This window comes from Oncorhynchus clarkii, chromosome 3, assembly GCF_045791955.1.
Source record: "Oncorhynchus clarkii lewisi isolate Uvic-CL-2024 chromosome 3, UVic_Ocla_1.0, whole genome shotgun sequence".
Taxonomy (NCBI): domain Eukaryota; kingdom Metazoa; phylum Chordata; class Actinopteri; order Salmoniformes; family Salmonidae; genus Oncorhynchus; species Oncorhynchus clarkii.
In genome coordinates, this window is record NC_092149.1 from 15222731 (window position 1) to 15242789 (window position 20059).

The window sequence follows — 20059 nt, forward strand, 5'->3', positions numbered from 1 at the left end:
GAATCCCTCTCCTCTACCCATCCCTCTCCTCTACACTCTCCTCTCCTCTCTCCATCCCTATACTCTCCCCTCTCCTTCTCTCTGCATACCTCTCCTCTACTCTCCCCTCTCCTTCTCTCTGCATACCTCTCCTCTACTCTCCCCTCTCCTTCTCTCTCCATCCCTCTCCTCCCCCCTCTCCTTTCCTTCTCTCTGCATACCTCTCCTCTACTCTCCCCTCTCCTTCTCTCTCCATCCCTCTCCTCTACACTCTCCTCTCCTTCTCTCTCCATCCCTCTCCTCTCCCCTCTCCTTTCCTTCTCTCTGCATACCTCTCCTCTACTCTCCCCTCTCCTTCTTTCTGCATACCTCTCCTCTACTCTCCCCTCTCCTTCTCTCTCCATCCCTCTCCTCTACACTCTCCTCTCCTTCTCTCTCCATCCCTCTCCTCTCCCCTCTCCTTCTCGCTGAATCCCTCTCCTCTACTCATCCCTCTCCTCTACACTCTCCTCTCCTTCTCTCTCCATCCCTCTCCTCTCCCCTCTCCTTTCCTTCTCTCTGCATACCTCTCCTCTACTCTCCCCTCTCCTTCTCGCTGAATCCCTCTCCTCTACCCATCCCTCTCCTCTACACTCTCCTCTCCTTCTCTCTCCATCCCTCTCCTCTCCCCTCTCCTTTCCTTCTCTCTGCATACCTCTCCTCTACACTCTCCTCTCCTTCTCTCTGCATACCTCTCCTCTACTCTCCCCTCTCCTTCTCTCTGCATACCTCTCCACTTTTCCCTCCTCCTCTCTTCTTCTCTTGTTAAATCTGCATCATATGTGTGATGGGTTGTATAATCCTTACAGTTTACTGTCACTAAGCCCCTGTCATCATCTCTCCCCGATTGCCTCGCCACCCCATTTATAGAACACTGTTAATGTGCTGGGAATGAGATGTTCTCTGTCGCTCCCTCTGTCTTCTTCTCTCACCCCTCTTCTCTCTCTCTCTCTTTCGCTCTACCTCAGCCTCTCTTTATCTCTCCATCATTTTTTTTACTTTCCTTTCTTTAATATATGCCCTCCCACCAACCCTCTCTCTCTCTATCTCTCTGGTTATTTCCTCCCCTGTGTGTTCTCTCGGTGTGTTTGTGCTTAAACTTTATAATACTCATCACTCTCTATCTCTCTCCCCTATGTGTCTTTTGCCCCTGAAGTGTGTAAATCTTCTTTCCCTCTCTCTCTCTCTCTCCTCCCATCTCTTTTCTCTCAGTACTGTATAAATCCTTCTCTCTCTCCTCCCATCTCTTTTCTTGTAGTACTGTATAAATCCTTCTCTCTCCACCTCCCATATCTTTTCTCACAGTACTGTATAAATCCTTCTCTCTCTCCTCCCATCTCTTTTCTCACATTACTGTATAAATCATTCTCTCTCTCTCCTCCCATCTCTTTTCTCACAGTACTGTATAAATCCTTCTCTCTCTCCTCACATCTCTTTCCTCACAGTATTGTATAAATCCTTCTCTCTCCACCTGCCATCTCCTTTCTCACAGTACTGTAAATCCTTCTCTCTCTCCTCCCATCTCTTTTCTCACAGTACTGTATAAATCATTCTCTCTCTCACCTCCCATCTCTTTTCTCACAGTAGTGTATAAATCCTTCTCTCTCTCTCCTCCCATATCTTTTCTCACAGTACTGTATAAATCCTTCTCTCTCTCCTCCCATCTCTTTTCTCACAGTACTGTATAAATCATTCTCTCTCTCACCTCCCATCTCTTTTCTCACAGTACTGTATAAATCCTTCTCTCTCTCTCCTCCCATATCTTTTCTCACAGTACTGTATGAATCCTTCTCTCTCTCCTCCCATCTCTTTTCTCACAGTACTGTATAAATCATTCTCTCTCTCACCTCCCATCTCTTTTCTCACAGTACTGTATAAATTATTCTCTCTCTCTCTCTCTCTCTCCTCCCATCTCTTTCCTCACAGTACTGTATACATCCTTCTCTCTCCACCTCCCATCTCTTTTCTCACAGTACTGTATAAATCCTTCTCTCTCTCTCTCCTCCCATCTCTTTTCTCACAGTACTGTATAAATGATTATCTCTCTCTCTCTCTCCTCCCATCTCTTTTCTCACAGTACTGTATAAATTATTATCTCTCTCTCTCTCTCCTCCCATCTCTTTTCTCACAGTACTGTATAAATTATTCTCTCTCTCTCTCTCTCCTCCCATCTCTTTTCTCACAGTACTGTATAAATTATTCTCTCTCTCTCTCTCTCTCCTCCCATCTCTTTTCTCACAGTACTGTATAAATCATTCTCTCTCTCTCTCCTCCCATCTCTTTTCTCACAGTACTGTATAAATCCTTCTCTCTCTCCTCCCATCTCTTTTCTCACAGTACTGTATAAATCCTTCTCTCTCTCCTCCCATCTCTTTTCTCACAATACTGTATAAATCATTCTCTCTCTCACCTCCCATCTCTTTTCTCACAGTACTGTATACATCCTTCTCTCTCCACCTCCCATCTCCTTTCTCACAGTACTGTATACATCCTTCTCTCTCCACCTCCCATCTCTTTTCTCACAGTACTGTATACATCCTTCTCTCTCTCTCCTCCCATCTCTTTTCTCACAGTACTGTATAAATCCTTCTCTCTCTCTCCTCCCATCTCTTTCCTCACAGTACTGTATAAATCCTTCTCTCTCTCTCCTCCCATCTCTTTTCTCACAGTACTGTATAAATCCTTCTCTCTCTCTCCTCCCATCTCTTTCCTCACAGTACTGTATACATCCTTCTCTCTCTCTCTCTCTCTCCACCTCCCATCTCTTTTCTCACAGTACTGTATACATCCTTCTCTCTCTCTCTCTCTCTCTCTCTCTCTCTCTCTCTCCTCCCATCTCTTTTCTCACAGTACTGTATAAATCCTTCTCTCTCTCACCTCCCATCTCTTTCCTCACAGTACTGTATACATCCTTCTCTCTCTCTCTCTCTCTCCACCTCCCATCTCCTTTCTCACAGTACTGTATACATCCTTCTCTCTCTCTCTCTCTCTCTCTCTCTCTCCTCCCATCTCTTTTCTCACAGTACTGTATAAATCCTTCTCTCTCTCTCCTCCCATCTCTTTTCTCAAAGTACTGTATAAATCCTTCTCTCTCCACCTTCCATCTCTTTCCTCACAGTACTGTATAAATCCTTCTCTCTCCACCTTCCATCTCTTTCCTCACAGTATTGTATAAATCCTTCTCTCTCTCTCCTCCCATCTCTTTTCTCACAGTACTGTATAAATCATTCTCTCTCTCTCCTCCCATCTCTTTTCTCACAGTACTGTATACATCCTTCTCTCTCTCTCTCTCTCTCCTCCCATCTCTTTTCTCACAGTATTGTATAAATCCTTCTCTCTCTCCTCCCATCTCTTTTCTTGTAGTACTGTATAAATCCTTCTCTCTCCACCTCCCATCTCTTTTCTCACAGTACTGTATACATCCTTCTCTCTCTCTCTCTCTCTCTCTCTCTCTCTCTCTCCTCCCATCTCTTTTCTCACAGTACTGTATAAATCCTTCTCTCTCTCCTCCCATCTCTTTTCTTGTAGTACTGTATAAATCATTCTCTCTCCACCTCCCATCTCTTTTCTCACAGTACTGTATACATCCTTCTCTCTCTCTCTCTCTCTCTCTCTCTCTCTCTCTCCTCCCATCTCTTTTCTCACAGTACTGTATAAATCCTTCTCTCTCTCACCTCCCATCTCTTTTCTCACAGTACTTTATAAATCCTTCTCTCTCTCTCTCCTCCCATCTCTTTTCTCACAGTACTGTATAAATCCTTATCTCTCTCTCTACTGTTTAAATCTTTCTCTCTCCATATATCATCTCTTTCCTCACAGTACTGTATAAATCCTTCTCTCTTTCTCCTCCCATCTCTTTTTTCACAGTACTGTATAAATCCTTCTCTCTCTCCTTCCATCTCTTTTCTCACAGTACTGTATAAATCCTTCTCTCTCCACCTTCCATCTCTTTCCTCACAATATTGTATAAATCCTTCTCTCTCCACCTTCCATCTCTTTCCTCACAGTATTGTATAAATCCTTCTCTCTCCACCTTCCATCTCTTTTCTCACAGTACTGTATAAATCCTTCTCTCTCTCACCTCCCATCTCTTTTCTCACAGTACTGTATAAATCCTTCTCTCTCTCTCCTCCCATCTCTTTTCTCACAGTACTGTATAAATCCTTCTCTCTCCACCTTCCATCCCCTCTCTCTCTCCTCCCATCTCTTTCCTCACAGTACTGTATAAATCCTTCTCTCTTTCTCCTCCCATCTCTTTTTTCACAGTACTATATAAATCCTTCTCTCTCTCTCCTCCCATCTCTTTTCTCACAGTACTGTATAAATCCTTCTCTCTCCACCTTCCATCTCTTTCCTCACAGTACTGTATAAATCCTTCTCTCTCAACCTTCCATCTCTTTCCTCACAGTATTGTATAAATCCTTCTCTCTCCACCTTCCATCTCTTTCCTCACAGTACTGTGTAAATCCTTCTCTCTCTCTCTCCACCTTCCATCTCTTTCCTCACAGTATTGTATAAATCCTTCTCTCTCCACCTTCCATCTCTTTCCTCACAGTACTATATAAATCCTTCTCTCTCTCTCTCTCTCTCTCTCTCTCTCTCTCTCTCTCTCCTCCCATCTCTTTTCTCACAGTACTGTATAAATCCTTCTCTCTCTCACCTCCCATCTCTTTTCTCACAGTACTTTATAAATCCTTCTCTCTCTCTCTCCTCCCATCTCTTTTCTCACAGTACTGTATAAATCCTTATCTCTCTCTCTACTGTTTAAATCTTTCTCTCTCCATATATCATCTCTTTCCTCACAGTACTGTATAAATCCTTCTCTCTTTCTCCTCCCATCTCTTTTTTCACAGTACTGTATAAATCCTTCTCTCTCTCTCCTTCCATCTCTTTTCTCACAGTACTGTATAAATCCTTCTCTCTCCACCTTCCATCTCTTTCCTCACAGTATTGTATAAATCCTTCTCTCTCCACCTTCCATCTCTTTCCTCACAGTATTGTATAAATCCTTCTCTCTCCACCTTCCATCTCTTTTCTCACAGTACTGTATAAATCCTTCTCTCTCTCACCTCCCATCTCTTTTCTCACAGTACTGTATAAATCCTTCTCTCTCTCTCCTCCCATCTCTTTTCTCACAGTACTGTATAAATCCTTCTCTCTCCACCTTCCATCCCCTCTCTCTCTCCTCCCATCTCTTTCCTCACAGTACTGTATAAATCCTTCTCTCTTTCTCCTCCCATCTCTTTTTTCACAGTACTATATAAATCCTTCTCTCTCTCTCCTCCCATCTCTTTTCTCACAGTACTGTATAAATCCTTCTCTCTCCACCTTCCATCTCTTTCCTCACAGTACTGTATAAATCCTTCTCTCTCCACCTTCCATCTCTTTCCTCACAGTATTGTATAAATCCTTCTCTCTCCACCTTCCATCTCTTTCCTCACAGTACTGTGTAAATCCTTCTCTCTCTCTCTCCACCTTCCATCTCTTTCCTCACAGTATTGTATAAATCCTTCTCTCTCCACCTTCCATCTCTTTCCTCACAGTACTATATAAATCCTTCTCTCTTTCTCCTCCCATATCTTTTTTCACAGTATTGTATAAATCCTTATCTCTCCACATTCCATCTCTTTCCTCACAGTACTGTATAAGTCCTTCTCTCTCCACTTTCCATCTCTTTCCTCACAGTTCTGTATAAATCCTTCTCTCTCTCTCCTCCCATCTCTTTTCTCACAGTACTGTATAAATCCTTCTCTCTCCACCTTCCATCTCTTTCCTCACAGTACTGTATAAATCCTTCTCTCTCCACCTTCCATCTCTTTCCTCACAGTTTTGTATAAATCATTCTCTCTCTCTCCTCCCATCTCTTTTCTCACAGTACTGTATAAATCCTTCTCTCTCCACCTTCCATCCCCTCTCTCTTTCACTCTCTTTACTTTTCACTCTCTTTAGCACTCTCTCCCTTTCTCTCTTCTCCCTCTCTCTCGTTCTAACTTCAGATCTCTCTCACTCTCTCAACTCTTGACTTTCTCTTTCTCTACTCCATCCCCCTGTTCTATAAACTCTTTAACTCCCCCGCTCTCTCTACAGGAAGTTGGATGCCTTTATCTACGATGCAGCTGTGTTGAACTACATGGCCAGGAAAGACGAGGGTTGTAAGGTGATGACCAGACAAGTTTGACTTGATGTATTCTATCTATTTACTCCTTTATTGTGTTTTATTGTCAGCTAGATAGCGGATTGCTGTCACTTTGTGAAAATTGCATTTGTGAAAATAGCAATACAAAATGTGATGTATTGCTTGGTTGATTGGTTGGGTGAGTGAGGGAGTGAGTGAGTAGTTGCTTGCTTGATTGATTGATTGATGTTTGCTTGTCAAAGGTGATGACCATAGGCTCTGGGAAGGTATTTGCCACCACAGGCTACGGTATCGCCCTGCACAAGAACTCCCGCTGGAAACGCCCCCTCGACCTGGCCCTGCTGCAGCTGGTGGGAGACGGTGAGGACAGGGGAGGAGGGGAGGAGGAAGGAGGGAGGGAGATGGTGAGGACAAGGGAGGATGGGAGGAGAAAGGAGGGAGGGAAACGTCAAGGACAAGGGAGGGAGGGAGGAGGAAGGAGGGAAACGGCGAGGACAAGGGAGGACGAGAGGAGGAAGGAGGGAGGGGGACGTTGAGGACAGGGAAGGAGGGGAGGAGGAAGGAGGGCGTGAGATGGGGAGGATAGGGAGGACGGGAGGAGGAAGGGAGACGGTGAGGACAGGGAAGGAGGGGAGGAGGAAGGAGGGCGTGAGATGGGGAGGATAAGGGAGGACGGGAGGAGGAAGAAAGACGGTGAGGACAGGGGAGGAGGGGAGGAGGAAGTAGGGTGTGAGATGGGGAGGATAAGGGAGGACGGGAGGAGAAAGGGAGACGGTGAGGACAGGGGAGGAGGAAGGGGAAGGATGTAGAGAGTGAGGGGAGACTTGGGGAAGGTCTAAGGTGTGGTGGGGGTAAAAAGGAGAGGGGAGGAGAAAGGGGAAGATGGAGGTCAATGTGTAAGGCAAGACGCTCCCTACACCTACCCCTTGGTCCTAACCATTTGATGTTTGCAGATCTGTAAGGTCTGGATAGGTATCAGCAGTTCTGTGTTAGAGCTTCCACCATATTGCTTCCACCTTACAGATCTGCAAATACTGGAGGGTTAAGGCCAAGGGGAAGGGGGAGGGAATGAATTGGGACTGGCTGAGGGAATTTGGTGGGGTACTGAGATGGTGATGACTTGTTGGGTCATGATGGGAACGGGGGCAAATGCTATGCTGAGATGAACTGGGGATCATAGGAGTGAGGGACCCTGAACAGGGAATGAGGCCTGAGGAATGAGGAATGAGGGATCTTGAACAGGGAATGAGGCCTGAGGAATGAGGAATGAGGGATCTTGAACAGGGAATGAGGCCTGAGGAATGAGGAATTAGGGATCTTGAGCAGGGGATGAGGCCTGAGGAATGAGTGATCTTGAACAGGGAATGAGGCCTGAGGAATGAGGAATGAGGGATCTTGAACAGGGGATAAGGCCTGAGGAATGAGGGATGTTGAACAGGGGATGAGGCCTGATGAATGAGGGATGTTGAACAGGGGATGAGGCCTGATGAATGAGGGATGTTGAACAGGGGATAAGGCCTGAGGAATGAGGGATGTTGAACAGGGGATAAGGCCTGATGAATGAGGGATGTTGAACAGGGGATAAGGCCTGAGGAATGAGGGATGTTGAACAGGGGATAAGGCCTGATGAATGAGGGATGTTGAACAGGGGATGAGGCCTGAGGAATGAGGGATCTTGAACAGGGGATAAGGCCTGAGGAATGAGGGATGTTGAACAGGGGATAAGGCCTGAGGAATGAGGGATGTTGAACAGGGGATAAGGCCTGAAGAATGAGGGATGTTGAACAGGGGATAAGGCCTGAGGAATGAGGGATGTTGGACAGGGGATGAGGCCTGAGGAATGAGGGATGTTGAACAGGGGATAAGGCCTGATGAATGAGGGATGTTGAACAGGGGATGAGGCCTGAGGAATGAGGGATGTTGAACAGGGGATAAGGCCTGAGGAATGAGGGATGTTGAACAGGAGATGAGGCCTGAGGAATGAGGGATGTTGAACAGGGGATAAGGCCTGAGGAATGAGGGATGTTGAACAGGGGATAAGGCCTGATGAATGAGGGATGTTGAACAGGGGATAAGGCCTGATGAATGAGGGATGTTGAACAGGGGATAAGGCCTGAGGAATGAGGGATGTTGAACAGGGGATGAGGCCTGATGAATGAGGGATGTTGAACAGTGGATAAGGCCTGTTGAATGAGGGATGTTGAACAGGGGATGAGGCCTGAGGAATGAGGGATGTTTAACAGGGGATACGGCCTGAGGAATGAGGGATGTTGAACAGGGGATAAGACCTGAGGAATGAGGGATGTTGAACAGGGGATAAGGCCTGAGGAATGAGGGATGTTTAACAGGGGATGAGGCCTGAGGAATGAGGGATGTTGAACAGGGGATAAGACCTGAGGAATGAGGGATGTTGAACAGGGGATTATGCCTGAGGAATGAGGGATGTAGAACAGGGGATAAGACCTGAGGAATGAGGGATGTTGAACAGGGGATAAGGCCTGATGAATGAGGGATGTTGAAAAGGGGATGAGGAATGAGGGATGTTGAACAGGGGATAAGGCCTGAGGAATGAGGGATTTTGAACAGGGGATAAGGCCTGAGGAATGAGGGATGTTGAACAGGGGATAAGGCCTGAGGAATGAGGGATGTTGAACAGGGGATAAGGCCTGAGGAATGAGGGATGTTGAACAGGGGCTAAGGCCTGATGAATGAGGGATGTTGAACAGGGGATAAGGCCTGAGGAATGAGGGATTTTGAACAGGGGATAAGGTCTGAGGAATGAGGGATGTTGAACAGGGGATAAGGCCTGAGGAATGAGGGGTGTTGAACAGGGGATAAGGCCTGAGGAATGAGGGATGTTGAACAGGGGATAAGGCCTGAGGAATGAGGGATGCTGTACTATGGCTTTCAGGCATTAGTAGCAGCACTTTACTATTCTTGAGAATCTCTTTTTATATACCTTCCTCTCTTCCTCCTCTCTCCCTTTTCTCTCTGTCTTCCATCTGATGAAAGGAAATATTTAGTTTGTGTGTGTCAGTGTTGTTTGGAGGGATCATCACAACTTGTGACAGTTTTATAGTCATTACAGATAAGCTGAGGACCAGAGAGAGAGACGGAGAGGCACAAAGAGACAGAGGGAGAGAAGGACAGAAATGGACTGCAAGAAATAATGGATGAAACAGACAGACTGACTAAAACTCAAGGAATAGTAGAGACACATATAGACATTTCAGTAGAAATAGAGATGACAGTGAGCCAGATAATTCAATAATTGAATTCTGATAGGGTGTTATTATAGCACTATGTTTGTCCATTGTCCATTTCCAAGTCGGGGATTAGTGAGAAAGAGATTTAGCTTGTAATAGTGAGAAAGGCTGTTTTTAGCAGAGGCTGTCAAAACACTAATGCTTAATTGTCATTTTTACAGTCTACACACACACAGACTCACACACACACACACACACACACACACACACGCACACACACACACTGTATTGTCTCAATAGGATGCTCCTTGTTTGGCTTGACTCGTTGTTTAATCGTCTTTGCTCGTGGCGTGGCGGACAAAGCCCTTTAGCTGCCTACACACTGATAAAGTCTATGAAACAAGATCCTGGGTAAGAGTTAAACACCCGGACCACGTGGGAAACACTCTATGCATGGGAAACGGAGCGTTCAGATGTGCACTCACAGGTTGTATTTGTTGTTGCTTTTATTTATGTTATTTGTGGCGTTTAGCATGCCCTTGCTCTTACGTCTGTGTACCCCAGGCTGAACAATGGTGCAGTATGGTGGAGGGCTCTAGTAACAGCAGCTGTTAAGTGAGGATGGATCTGGTAATAGGAAGGTATTATACTGTATGTGGGGATTACTAAAGAAGAGGATTTATTCCTAGAGGTTAGGAGATGTTTCTCACATTCACGTTTCCTTAAGGGCCACTTCTCAACATCCATTCTGACATCCTCTTCTATTCCATTATTCCGTTATTCCTCTTATGTCAGTTTATATTATGTCATGTTGTTATATCTTGTCATAACTGCATTCAGGAGGAGAGACACTGACCGATGATTTGATGAACTGTAATAGTTGTGTCGTTACACACTGCCTCATGTGAGATCTATAGCATCTATCACCATTTTCTCTGGATAATGGTTGCACAATGTGTGACTCTGAGATCTTATTGATCTCTCCACAACCAGCACCTCTGCAGTGCACAAAGGTTTCCTTTCTCCTTTTGAGATCTAAAGTAGTTTGCATAGGGTTTGATACAAGCAGTAGTTTGTATATGATTTGAGAAGCAGTTGGTTGTTTTGTCTAGGGCTTGATAGAAACGGGATTATATATACTTTGCCGCCCAGGCAGCTACCATGTACCCACACGTCTGTGGACATGTCTGGCAGGATGTCATGGGTGGCTGTTTGACAGAATTGGCCCTACCCTCTACTGCCCATGTTTTCCCTAAAATCGCCTTGCTGGAACATGCCAGCTGTGTGGTGGCAACGCCAGCTTTACCTGACCTCACCTGCCAAGTAGGTCAGAGGTGTTGTGTGGATTTGACACACCTGCCAGATTTGTCAGGCTGGTGGTGCGAAGAGAAAAGGCTGCCATCAAAAGAAACAGCTAGAGAGAGAGAGAGAGAAAGAGAGAGGGAGAGGGAGAGAGAGAGAGAGAGAGAGAGAGAGAGAGAGACACAGAGAGAGAGAGAGAGAGAGAGAGAGAGAGAAAGAAAAAGCACAGTCAAGTGGAGAGAAAGCCCCAGGGATGAGACAGAGCTCTTGTGAGTGTGTGTGTATGTGTTTATGCTTTTCCTATTCTGTGTCATTGTGTTTCAATATGGCAGTTATCCATATCAATTTGTCATTGGTGAAGGTCAAGACTGAAGAGACACTCAAAGTCAAGTGGAAAAAAGGCGCAGAAAGTGCATTGGAGTGATGATTTTTCTAAAGATTCTCGTCTTCTCTTTGAGAAGGCAGCTTTATACAGGTACCTCAGTCTGTTGTTGCGTTCCAATATGCCCTGGTCCATCTGTTACTGTAGCTGTGGAGTCTGGCTAAACGGCTAATGATGTTCAACAGAAGTCCCATTAGTCAAATCACATGGCTGACTGGGCCGGCATGATTTAAGCAACGACAGCATAGGAGGTAGTAGAGAGGTCAGTAGTATAGCAGGGTTTGGGTCATTGCCATTTCAATTCAGTCAGACAATAAATACTATGAGGACTTTTCAACCCCATGGCTTGAATTTCAATTCATATCCCGAAGTGATGCAATTAAAATAAACTTGGCACTATAACCCTGGACAGTAGTAGTAGTAGTATCAGTAGTGTTATAGTGTTGACACTATATAAATAATTACATTGAATATTGTACGTACCTACAGTTTAGTATGATTACTATTCATGTGTTCATGGTTATTATTGGCATTAGCCTTGACCGTGACTTTTCCCCTCTGATGATCACCCAGAGTTGTACCTGTTCAATGTGACTCTACCACAGGTTGAGTGGGCTGTATCACTTCTCTGTATTTGTACTGTTTGTACATGGTTATACACCTTTTAGAGCAGTAGTAGTCGTGGTTGTTATGATAGTAGAGCAGTAGTAGTGGTGGTTGTTATGATAGTAGAGCAGTAGTAGTGGGTGTTATGATAGACTGAGCAGTAGTAGTAGTGGTTGTTATGGTAGTAGAGCAGTAGTAGTGGTGGTTATTATGATAGTAGAGCAGTAGTAGTGGGTGTTATGATAGTAGAGCAGTAGTAGTAGTGGTTGTTATGGTAGTAGAGCAGTAGTAGTGGTGGTTGTTATGATAGTAGAGCAGTAGTAGTGGTGATGGTTATGATAGTAGAGCAGTAGTAGTGGGTGTTATGATAGTAGAGCAGTAGTAGTCGTGGTTGTTATGATAGTAGAGCAGTAGTAGTGGGTTTTATGATAGTAGAGCAGTAGTAGTCGTGGTTGTTACGATAGTAGAGCAGTAGTAGTGCTAGTTGTTATGATAGTAGAGCAGTAGTAGTGGGTGTTATGATAGTCGAGAAGTAGTAGTGGGTGTTATGATAGTAGAGCAGTAGTAGTTGTGGTTGTTATGATAGTAGAGCAGTAGTAGTGCTAGTTGATATGATAGTAGAGCAGTAGTAGTGGGTGTTATGATAGTAGAGAAGTAGTAGTGGCTGTTAAGATTGTAGAGCAGTAGTAGTGGGTGTTATGATAGTAGAGAAGCAGTAGTGGCTGTTAAGATTGTAGAGCAGTAGTAGTGGGTGTTATGATAGTAGAGCAGTAGTAGTCGTGGTTGCTATGATAGTAGAGCAGTAGTAGTGCTAGTTGTTATGATAGTAGAGCAGTAGTAGTGGGTGTTATGATAGTAGAGAAGTAGTAGTGGCTGTTAAGATTGTAGAGCAGTAGTAGGAGTGGTTGTTATGATAGTAGAGCAGTAATAGTGGTTGTTATGGTAATGTAGTGATTTTTATGATAGTAGAGAAGTAGTGTAGTGGTTGTTATGATAGTAGAGAAGTAGTAGTACTGGTTGTCATGATAGTAGATCAGTAATAGTGGTTGTTATGGTAGTGTAGTGGTTGTTATGATAATAGAGCAGTAGAAGTAGTGGTTGTTATGATAGTAGAGAAGTAGTAGTAGTGGTTGTTATGATAATACAGCAGTAGTAGTAGTGGTTGTTATGATAGTAGAGAAGTAGTAGTAGTGGTTGTTATGATAGTAGAGAAGTAGTAGTAGTGGTTGTTATTATAGTAGAGCAGTAGTAGTAGTGGTTGTTATGATAGTAGAGAAGTAGTAGTAGTGGTTGTTTATGATAGTAGGGCAGTAGTAGTGGTGGTTGTCATGATAGTAGAGCGGTAGTAATAGTGGTTGTTATGATAGTAGAGCAGTAGTAGTAGTGGTTGTCATGATAGTAGAAAAGTAGTAGTAGTTGTTGTTATGATAGTAGATAAGTAGTAGTAGTGGTTGTTATAATAGTAGAGCAATGGTGGTGGTGGTTAAGACAGTAGAGCAGTAGTAGTAGTGGATGTTTATGATAGTAGAGCAGTTGTAGTGGTGGTTATGATAGTAGAGTAGTTGTAGTAGTGGTTGTTATGATAGTAGAGCAGTAGTTGTAGGGTTTGTTATGATAGTAGAGCATTGGTGGTGGTTGTTATGATAGAAGAGCAGAAGTAGTGGGTGTTAAGATAGTAGCGCAGAAGTAGTGGTGGTTGTTATGACAGTAGAGCAGTAGTAGTATTGGTTGTTATTATAGTAGAACAGTAGTAGTGGTGGTTGTTATGATAATAGAGCAGTAGTAGTAGTGGGTGTTAAGATAGTAGAGCAGAAGTAATTGTGGTTGTTATGATAGAAGAGCAATAGAAATGGTTGTTATGGTAGTAGAGCAGTGGTTGTTGTTATGATAATAGAGCAGTAGTAGTAGTGGTTGCTATGGTAGTAGAGCAGTAGTAGTGGTGGTTTTTATGGTAGTATAGCAGTAGTAGTAGTGGTTGTTATGGTAGTAGAGCAGTAGTAGTGGTGGTTGTTATGATAGTTGAGCAGTTGTAGTGGGTGTTATGATAGTAGAGCAGTAGTAGTCGTGGTTGTTATGATAGTAGAGCAGTAGTAGTGCTAGTTGTTATGATAGTAGAGCAGTAGTAGTGGTTGTTATGATAGTAGAGAAGTAGTAGTACTGGTTGTCATGATAGTAGAGCAGTAATTGTGGGTGTTATGATTGTAGCGCAGTAGTAGGGGTGGTTGTTATGATGGTAGAGCAGTAGTAGTACTGGTTGTCATGATAGTAGAGCAGTAATAGTGGTTGTTATGGTAGTGTAGTGGTTCTTATGATAGTAGAGAAGTAGTGTAGTGGTTGTTATGATTAGTAGAGAAGTTGTAGTACCGGTTGTCATGATAGGGGAGCAGTAATAGTGGTTGTTATGGTAGTGTAGTGGTTGTTATGATAGTAGAGAAGTAGTGTAGTGGTTGTTATGATAGTAGAGCACTAGTAGTACTGCTTTTCATGATAGTAGAGCAGTTATAGTGGTTGTTATGGTAGTGTAGTGGTTGTTATGATAGTAGAGAAGTAGTGTAGTGGTTGTTAATATAGTAGATCAGTCGAAGTGGTGGTTGTTTTGATAGAGCAGTTGTAGTAGTGGTTGTTATTATGATAGAGCAGTAATAGTGTTTGGTATGATAGTAGAGCAGTAGTAGTAGTGGTTGTTATGATAATAGAGCAGTAGTAGTAGTGGTTGTTATGATAGTAGAGCAGTAGTAGTTGTGGTTGTTATGATTGTAGAGCAGTAGTAGTGGTTGTTATGATAGTAGAGCAGTAGTAGTAGTGGTTGTTATGATAGTAGAGCGGCAGGGTAGCCTAGTGGTTAGAGCGTTGGACTAGTAACCGGAAGGTTGCAAGTTCAAATCCCCGAGCTGACAAGGTCAGTTCTGTCGTTCTGCCCCTGAACAGGCAGTTAACCCACTAGGCCGTCATTGAAAATAAGAATTTGTTCTTAACTGACTTGCCTAGTTAAATAAAGGTAAAAAAATAAATTAAAAAAAGTTGTAGTTGTGGTTATGATAGTAGAGCAGTAGTAGTTGTGGTTATGATAGTAGAGTAGTAGTTGTGGTGGTTATGGTAGTAGAGCGGTTGTCATAGTGGTTGTTAGTTGTGTAGAGCAGTTGTAGTAGTGGATGTTGTAATGGCAGAGCAGTAGTACTAGTGGTTATGATAGTAGAGCCGAAGTTGTAGTGGTGGCTGTGATAGTAGAGAATTAGTAGTACTGTTGGTTATGAAAATTGATCAACAGCGGTCAAAATCAAAATCAAATTTTATTTGTCACATACACATGGTTAGCAGATGTTAATGCGAGTGTAGCGAAATGCTTGTGCTTCTAGTTCCGACAATGCAGTAATAACAAGTAATCTAACTAACAATTCCAAAACTACTGTCTTGTACACAGTGTAAGGGGATAAAGAATATGTACATAAGGATATATGAATGAGTGATGGTACAGAGCAGCATAGGCAAGATACAGTAGATGGTATCGAGTACAGTATGTACAAATGAGATGAGTATGTAAACAAAGTGGCATAGTTTAAAGTGGCTAGTGATACATGTATTACATAAGGATACAATCGATGATATAGAGTACAGTATATTCGTATGCATATGAGATGAATAATGTAGGGTAAGTAACATTATATAAGGTAGCATTGTTTAAAGTGGCTAGTGATATATTTACATCATTTCCCATCAATTCCCATTATTAAAGTGGCTGGAGTTGAGTCAGTGTCAGTGTGTTGGCAGCAGCCACTCAGTGTTAGTGGTGGCTGTTTAACAGTCTGATGGCCTTGAGATAGAAGCTGTTTTTCAGTCTCTCGGTCCCAGCTTTGATGCACCTGTACTGACCTCGCCTTCTGGATGATAGCGGGGTGAACAGGCAGTGGCTCGGGTGGTTGATGTCCTTGATGATCTTTATGGCCTTCCTGTGACATCGGGTGGTGTAGGTGTCCTGGAGGGCAGGTAGTTTGCCCCCGGTGATGCGTTGTGCAGACCTCACTACCCTCTGGAGAGCCTTACGGTTGAGGGCGGTGCAGTTGCCATACCAGGCGGTGATACAGCCCGCCAGGATGCTCTCGATTGTGCATCTGTAGAAGTTTGTGAGTGCTTTTGGTGACAAGCCAAATTTCTTCAGCCTCCTGAGGTTGAAGAGGCGCTGCTGCGCCTTCTTCACGATGCTGTCTGTGTGAGTGGACCAATTCAGTTTGTCTGTGATGTGTATGCCGAGGAACTTAAAACTTGCTACCCTCTCCACTACTGTTCCATCGATGTGGATAGGGGGGTGTTCCCTCTGCTGTTTCCTGAAGTCCACAATCATCTCCTTAGTTTTGTTGACGTTGAGTGTGAGGTTATTTTCCTGACACCACACTCCGAGGGCCCTCAGCTCCTCCCTGTAGGCCGTCTCGTCGTTGTTGGTAATCAAGCCTACCACTGTTGTGTCGTCCGCAAACTTGATGATTGAGTTGGAGGCGTGCGTGGCCACGCAGTCGTGGTTGAACAGGGAGTACAGGAGAGGGCTCAGAACGCACCCTTGTGGGGCCCCAGTGTTGAGGATCAGCGGGGAGGAGATGTTGTTGCCTACCCTCACCACCTGGGGGCGGCCCGTCAGGAAGTCCAGTACCCAGTTGCACAGGGCGGGGTCGAGACCCAGGGTCTCGAGCTTGATGACGAGCTTGGAGGGTACTATGGTGTTGAATGCCGAGCTGTAGTCGATGAACAGCATTCTCACATAGGTATTCCTCTTGTCCAGATGGGTTAGGGCAGTGTGCAGTGTGGTTGAGATTGCATCGTCTGTGGACCTATTTGGGCGGTAAGCAAATTGGAGTGGGTCTAGGGTGTCAGGTAGGGTGGAGGTGATATGGTCCTTGACTAGTCTCTCAAAGCACTTCATGATGACGGATGTGAGTGCTACGGGGCGGTAGTCGTTTAGCTCAGTTACCTTAGCTTTCTTGGGAACAGGAACAATGGTGGCCCTCTTGAAGCATGTGGGAACAGCAGACTGGTATAGGGATTGATTGAATATGTCCGTAAACACACCGGCCAGCTGGTCTGCGCATGCTCTGAGGGCGCGGCTGGGGATGCCGTCTGGGCCTGCAGCCTTGCGAGGGTTAACACGTTTAAATGTCTTACTCACCTCGGCTGCAGTGAAGGAGAGACCGCATGTTTTCGTTGCAGGCCGTGTCAGTAGCACTGTATTGTCCTCAAAGCGGGCAAAAAAGTTATTTAGTCTGCCTGGGAGCAAGACATCCTGGTCCGTGACTGGGCTGGATTTCTTCCTGTAGTCCGTGATTGACTGTAGACCCTGCCACATGCCTCTTGTGTCTGAGCCGTTGAATTGAGATTCTACTTTGTCTCTGTACTGGCGCTTAGCTTGTTTGATAGCCTTGCGGAGGGAATAGCTGCACTGTTTGTATTCGGTCATGTTACCAGACACCTTGCCCTGATTAAAAGCAGTGGTTCGCGCTTTCAGTTTCACACGAATGCTGCCATCAATCCACGGTTTCTGGTTAGGGAATGTTTTAATCGTTGCTATGGGAACGACATCTTCAACGCACGTTCTAATGAACTCGCACACCGAATCAGCGTATTCGTCAATGTTGTTATCTGACGCAATACGAAACATCTCCCAGTCCACGTGATGGAAGCAGTCTTGGAGTGTGGAGTCAGCTTGGTCGGACCAGCGTTGGACAGACCTCAGCGTGGGAGCCTCTTGTTTTAGTTTCTGTCTGTAGGCAGGGATCAACAAAATGGAGTCGTGGTCAGCTTTTCCGAAAGGGGGGCGGGGCAGGGCCTTATATGCGTCGCGGAAGTTAGAGTAACAATGATCCAAGGTCTTTCCTCCCCTGGTTGCGCAATCAATATGCTGATAAAATTTGGGGAGTCTTGTTTTCAGATTAGCCTTGTTAAAATCCCCAGCTACAATGAATGCAGCCTCCGGATAAATCGTTTCCAGTTTGCAGAGAGTTAAATAAAGTTCGTTCAGAGCCATCGATGTGTCTGCTTGGGGGGGGATATATACGGCTGTGATTATAATCGAAGAGAATTCTCTTGGTAGATAATGCGGTCTACATTTGATTGTGAGGAATTCTAAATCAGGTGAACAGAAGGATTTGAGTTCCTGTATGTTTCTTTCATCACACCATGTCACGTTGGCCATGAGGCATACGCCCCCGCCCCTCTTCTTACCAGAAAGATGTTTGTTTCTGTCAGCGCGATGAATGGAGAAACCCGTTGGCTGCACCGCTTCGGATAGAGTCTCTCCAGTGAGCCATGTTTCAGTGAAGCAAAGGACGTTACAGTCTCTGATGTCCCTCTGGAATGCTACCCTTGCTCGGATTTCATCAACCTTGTTGTCAAGAGACTGGACATTGGCAAGAAGAATGCTAGGGAGTGGTGCGCGCTGTGCCCGTCTCCGGAGTCTGACCAGAAGACCGCCTCGTTTCCCTCTCTTTCGGAGTCGTGTTTTTGGGTCGCTGCATAGGATCCACTCCGTTGTCCTGTTTGTAAGGCAGAACACAGGGTCCGCGTCGCGAAAAACATATTCTTGGTCGTACTGATGGTGAGTTGACGCTGATCTTATATTCAGTAGTTCTTCTCGACTGTATGTAATGAAACCTAAGATGACCTGGGGTACTAATGTAAGAAATAACACGTAAAAAAACAAAAAACTGCATAGTTTCCTAGGAACGCGAAGCGAGGCGGCCATCTCTGTCGGCGCCGGAAGTAGTATGGGGGATTATTATGATAGTAGAGCAGTAGCGGTTGTTGTTATAATAGTTGAGCAGCAGTAGCAGTGGTTGTTATGATACTAGAGCATTAGTTGTAGTGGTTGTTATGATAGTTATGATAGTAGAGCAGTAGTAGTGGTTGTTATGATAGTAGAGCAGTATTAGTGGTTATTATCGTAGTATAGCAGTAGTAGCGGTTTTTATGATAGTAGAACAGTAGTAGTAGTAGTTGTTATAATAGTAGAGCAGTAGTAATAGTGTTTTTTGTGATGGTAGAGCATTAGTTTTGTGGTTGTTATAATATTAGAGCAGTAATAGTGGTTGTTTTAATGGTAGAACAGTAGTAGTGCTGGTTGTTATGATAGTATAGCAGTAGAAGTAGCGGTTGTTGTGATTATTGAGCAGTAGTTGTAGTTTATTTATGATAGTAGAGAAGTGGTAGCAGTGGTGGTTATGTTGGTAGAGCTGTAGTCATAGTGGTTGTTTTCTTGATTAGGTTCTAAATACTTAACATAAGTCTACCATTAATCCAAGTCTATGCCATTTCTTTCTTCTCATTGGTTCAAATTACAACTATGTCAAAGAACTATAAACTCATAATTATACATTACACAATTTACCTTAAAATCAGTATCACAAATGACTTTACATTCATTATCCAAATGGCCCTCCCATGAGGCTGATCAGACCACAAAGGAAAGCCATGATAGAGGTCAAAAGTCATACCACTCTTTCACTAGTGTTTCTTACTATATTAGACAGATTAAAGAAAAAACATAAAAAATGTTCTACATGTTGTATCCCAGATTCCCAGAACATTCCCCTTATCAAAAGAATTCACGTATTTAATTAAAACTCAGAAAATGAAACTTCTAATATTCCATATGCGTGTGTACCCCTTTAAGATATAGTCTCTAGGAAACATGGAAATCTCCTCAAACCCAAAGGATAAAAACAAACAAAACATTTCCAGGCCCAGAAAACATTCCAAAGAAAGACAATGAAGCACTCCTTTTCCCAGAAACACCACTTGGTCAGCATTCATTATACTTTCCCGATTCAGAAACCCAAACGTTTACTACAAACAAAACCTAATAATAATGATAATTCCATTGTACTCCCCCCAATAATGAGTTTTACATTTCCTCAATGGTTCATTATACTTAATTGAACGTGCGTTACCCTTGGTTACAATACTGTACTTTAAATCTAAGAAATTCCCCTACTACTTGACTAGTTTAGCCCAAGCCTGCTTTGCAACATTAAAACCCTTTCAGTCTGTCTGCAAACAGTCTCTCAAAGTGCTTGACATGAATACCCTGCCATTAGACCCCCATAACTGTAATTAATGTGCACTGTCCCTGCAAAATAAAATGAACTCAACCTGCAATCCACTTTACTAATCTAACATTGTTCCACGTAATGGAAATGTCAGAATACATCAACTTCCTGTTCAATTTCACTGGTATTACCTAAACAATCAAACCAAGAATCAATAACCAGAAACTATCACTTTTAAAACTTTTACGATGCAACTATTCAGACCTGAATCTCTTACAGCCCAGTGAGTGCGACTAACTCTTCTCTTCTTACCAGTGGATAAAAATATAACCTCTCCTCCAACAACATTCTGCCTCACCGCTATCGTACGATTAAAACC

At 43.9% G+C, this 20059-nt stretch overlaps 1 protein-coding gene across 1 annotated transcript in view; it reads left to right on the plus strand.

Moving 5' to 3' along the window:
- LOC139406108 (glutamate receptor ionotropic, NMDA 2D-like) overlaps window positions 1–20059 on the plus strand; it is an 86818-nt gene that overhangs the window by 50220 nt on the left and 16539 nt on the right. The window contains exons 12-13 of the mRNA XM_071148584.1: window positions 6106–6175; window positions 6397–6514. Coding sequence (XP_071004685.1) covers window positions 6106–6175; window positions 6397–6514 — 188 coding nt within the window. The remainder of the gene's footprint in view (window positions 1–6105; window positions 6176–6396; window positions 6515–20059) is intronic.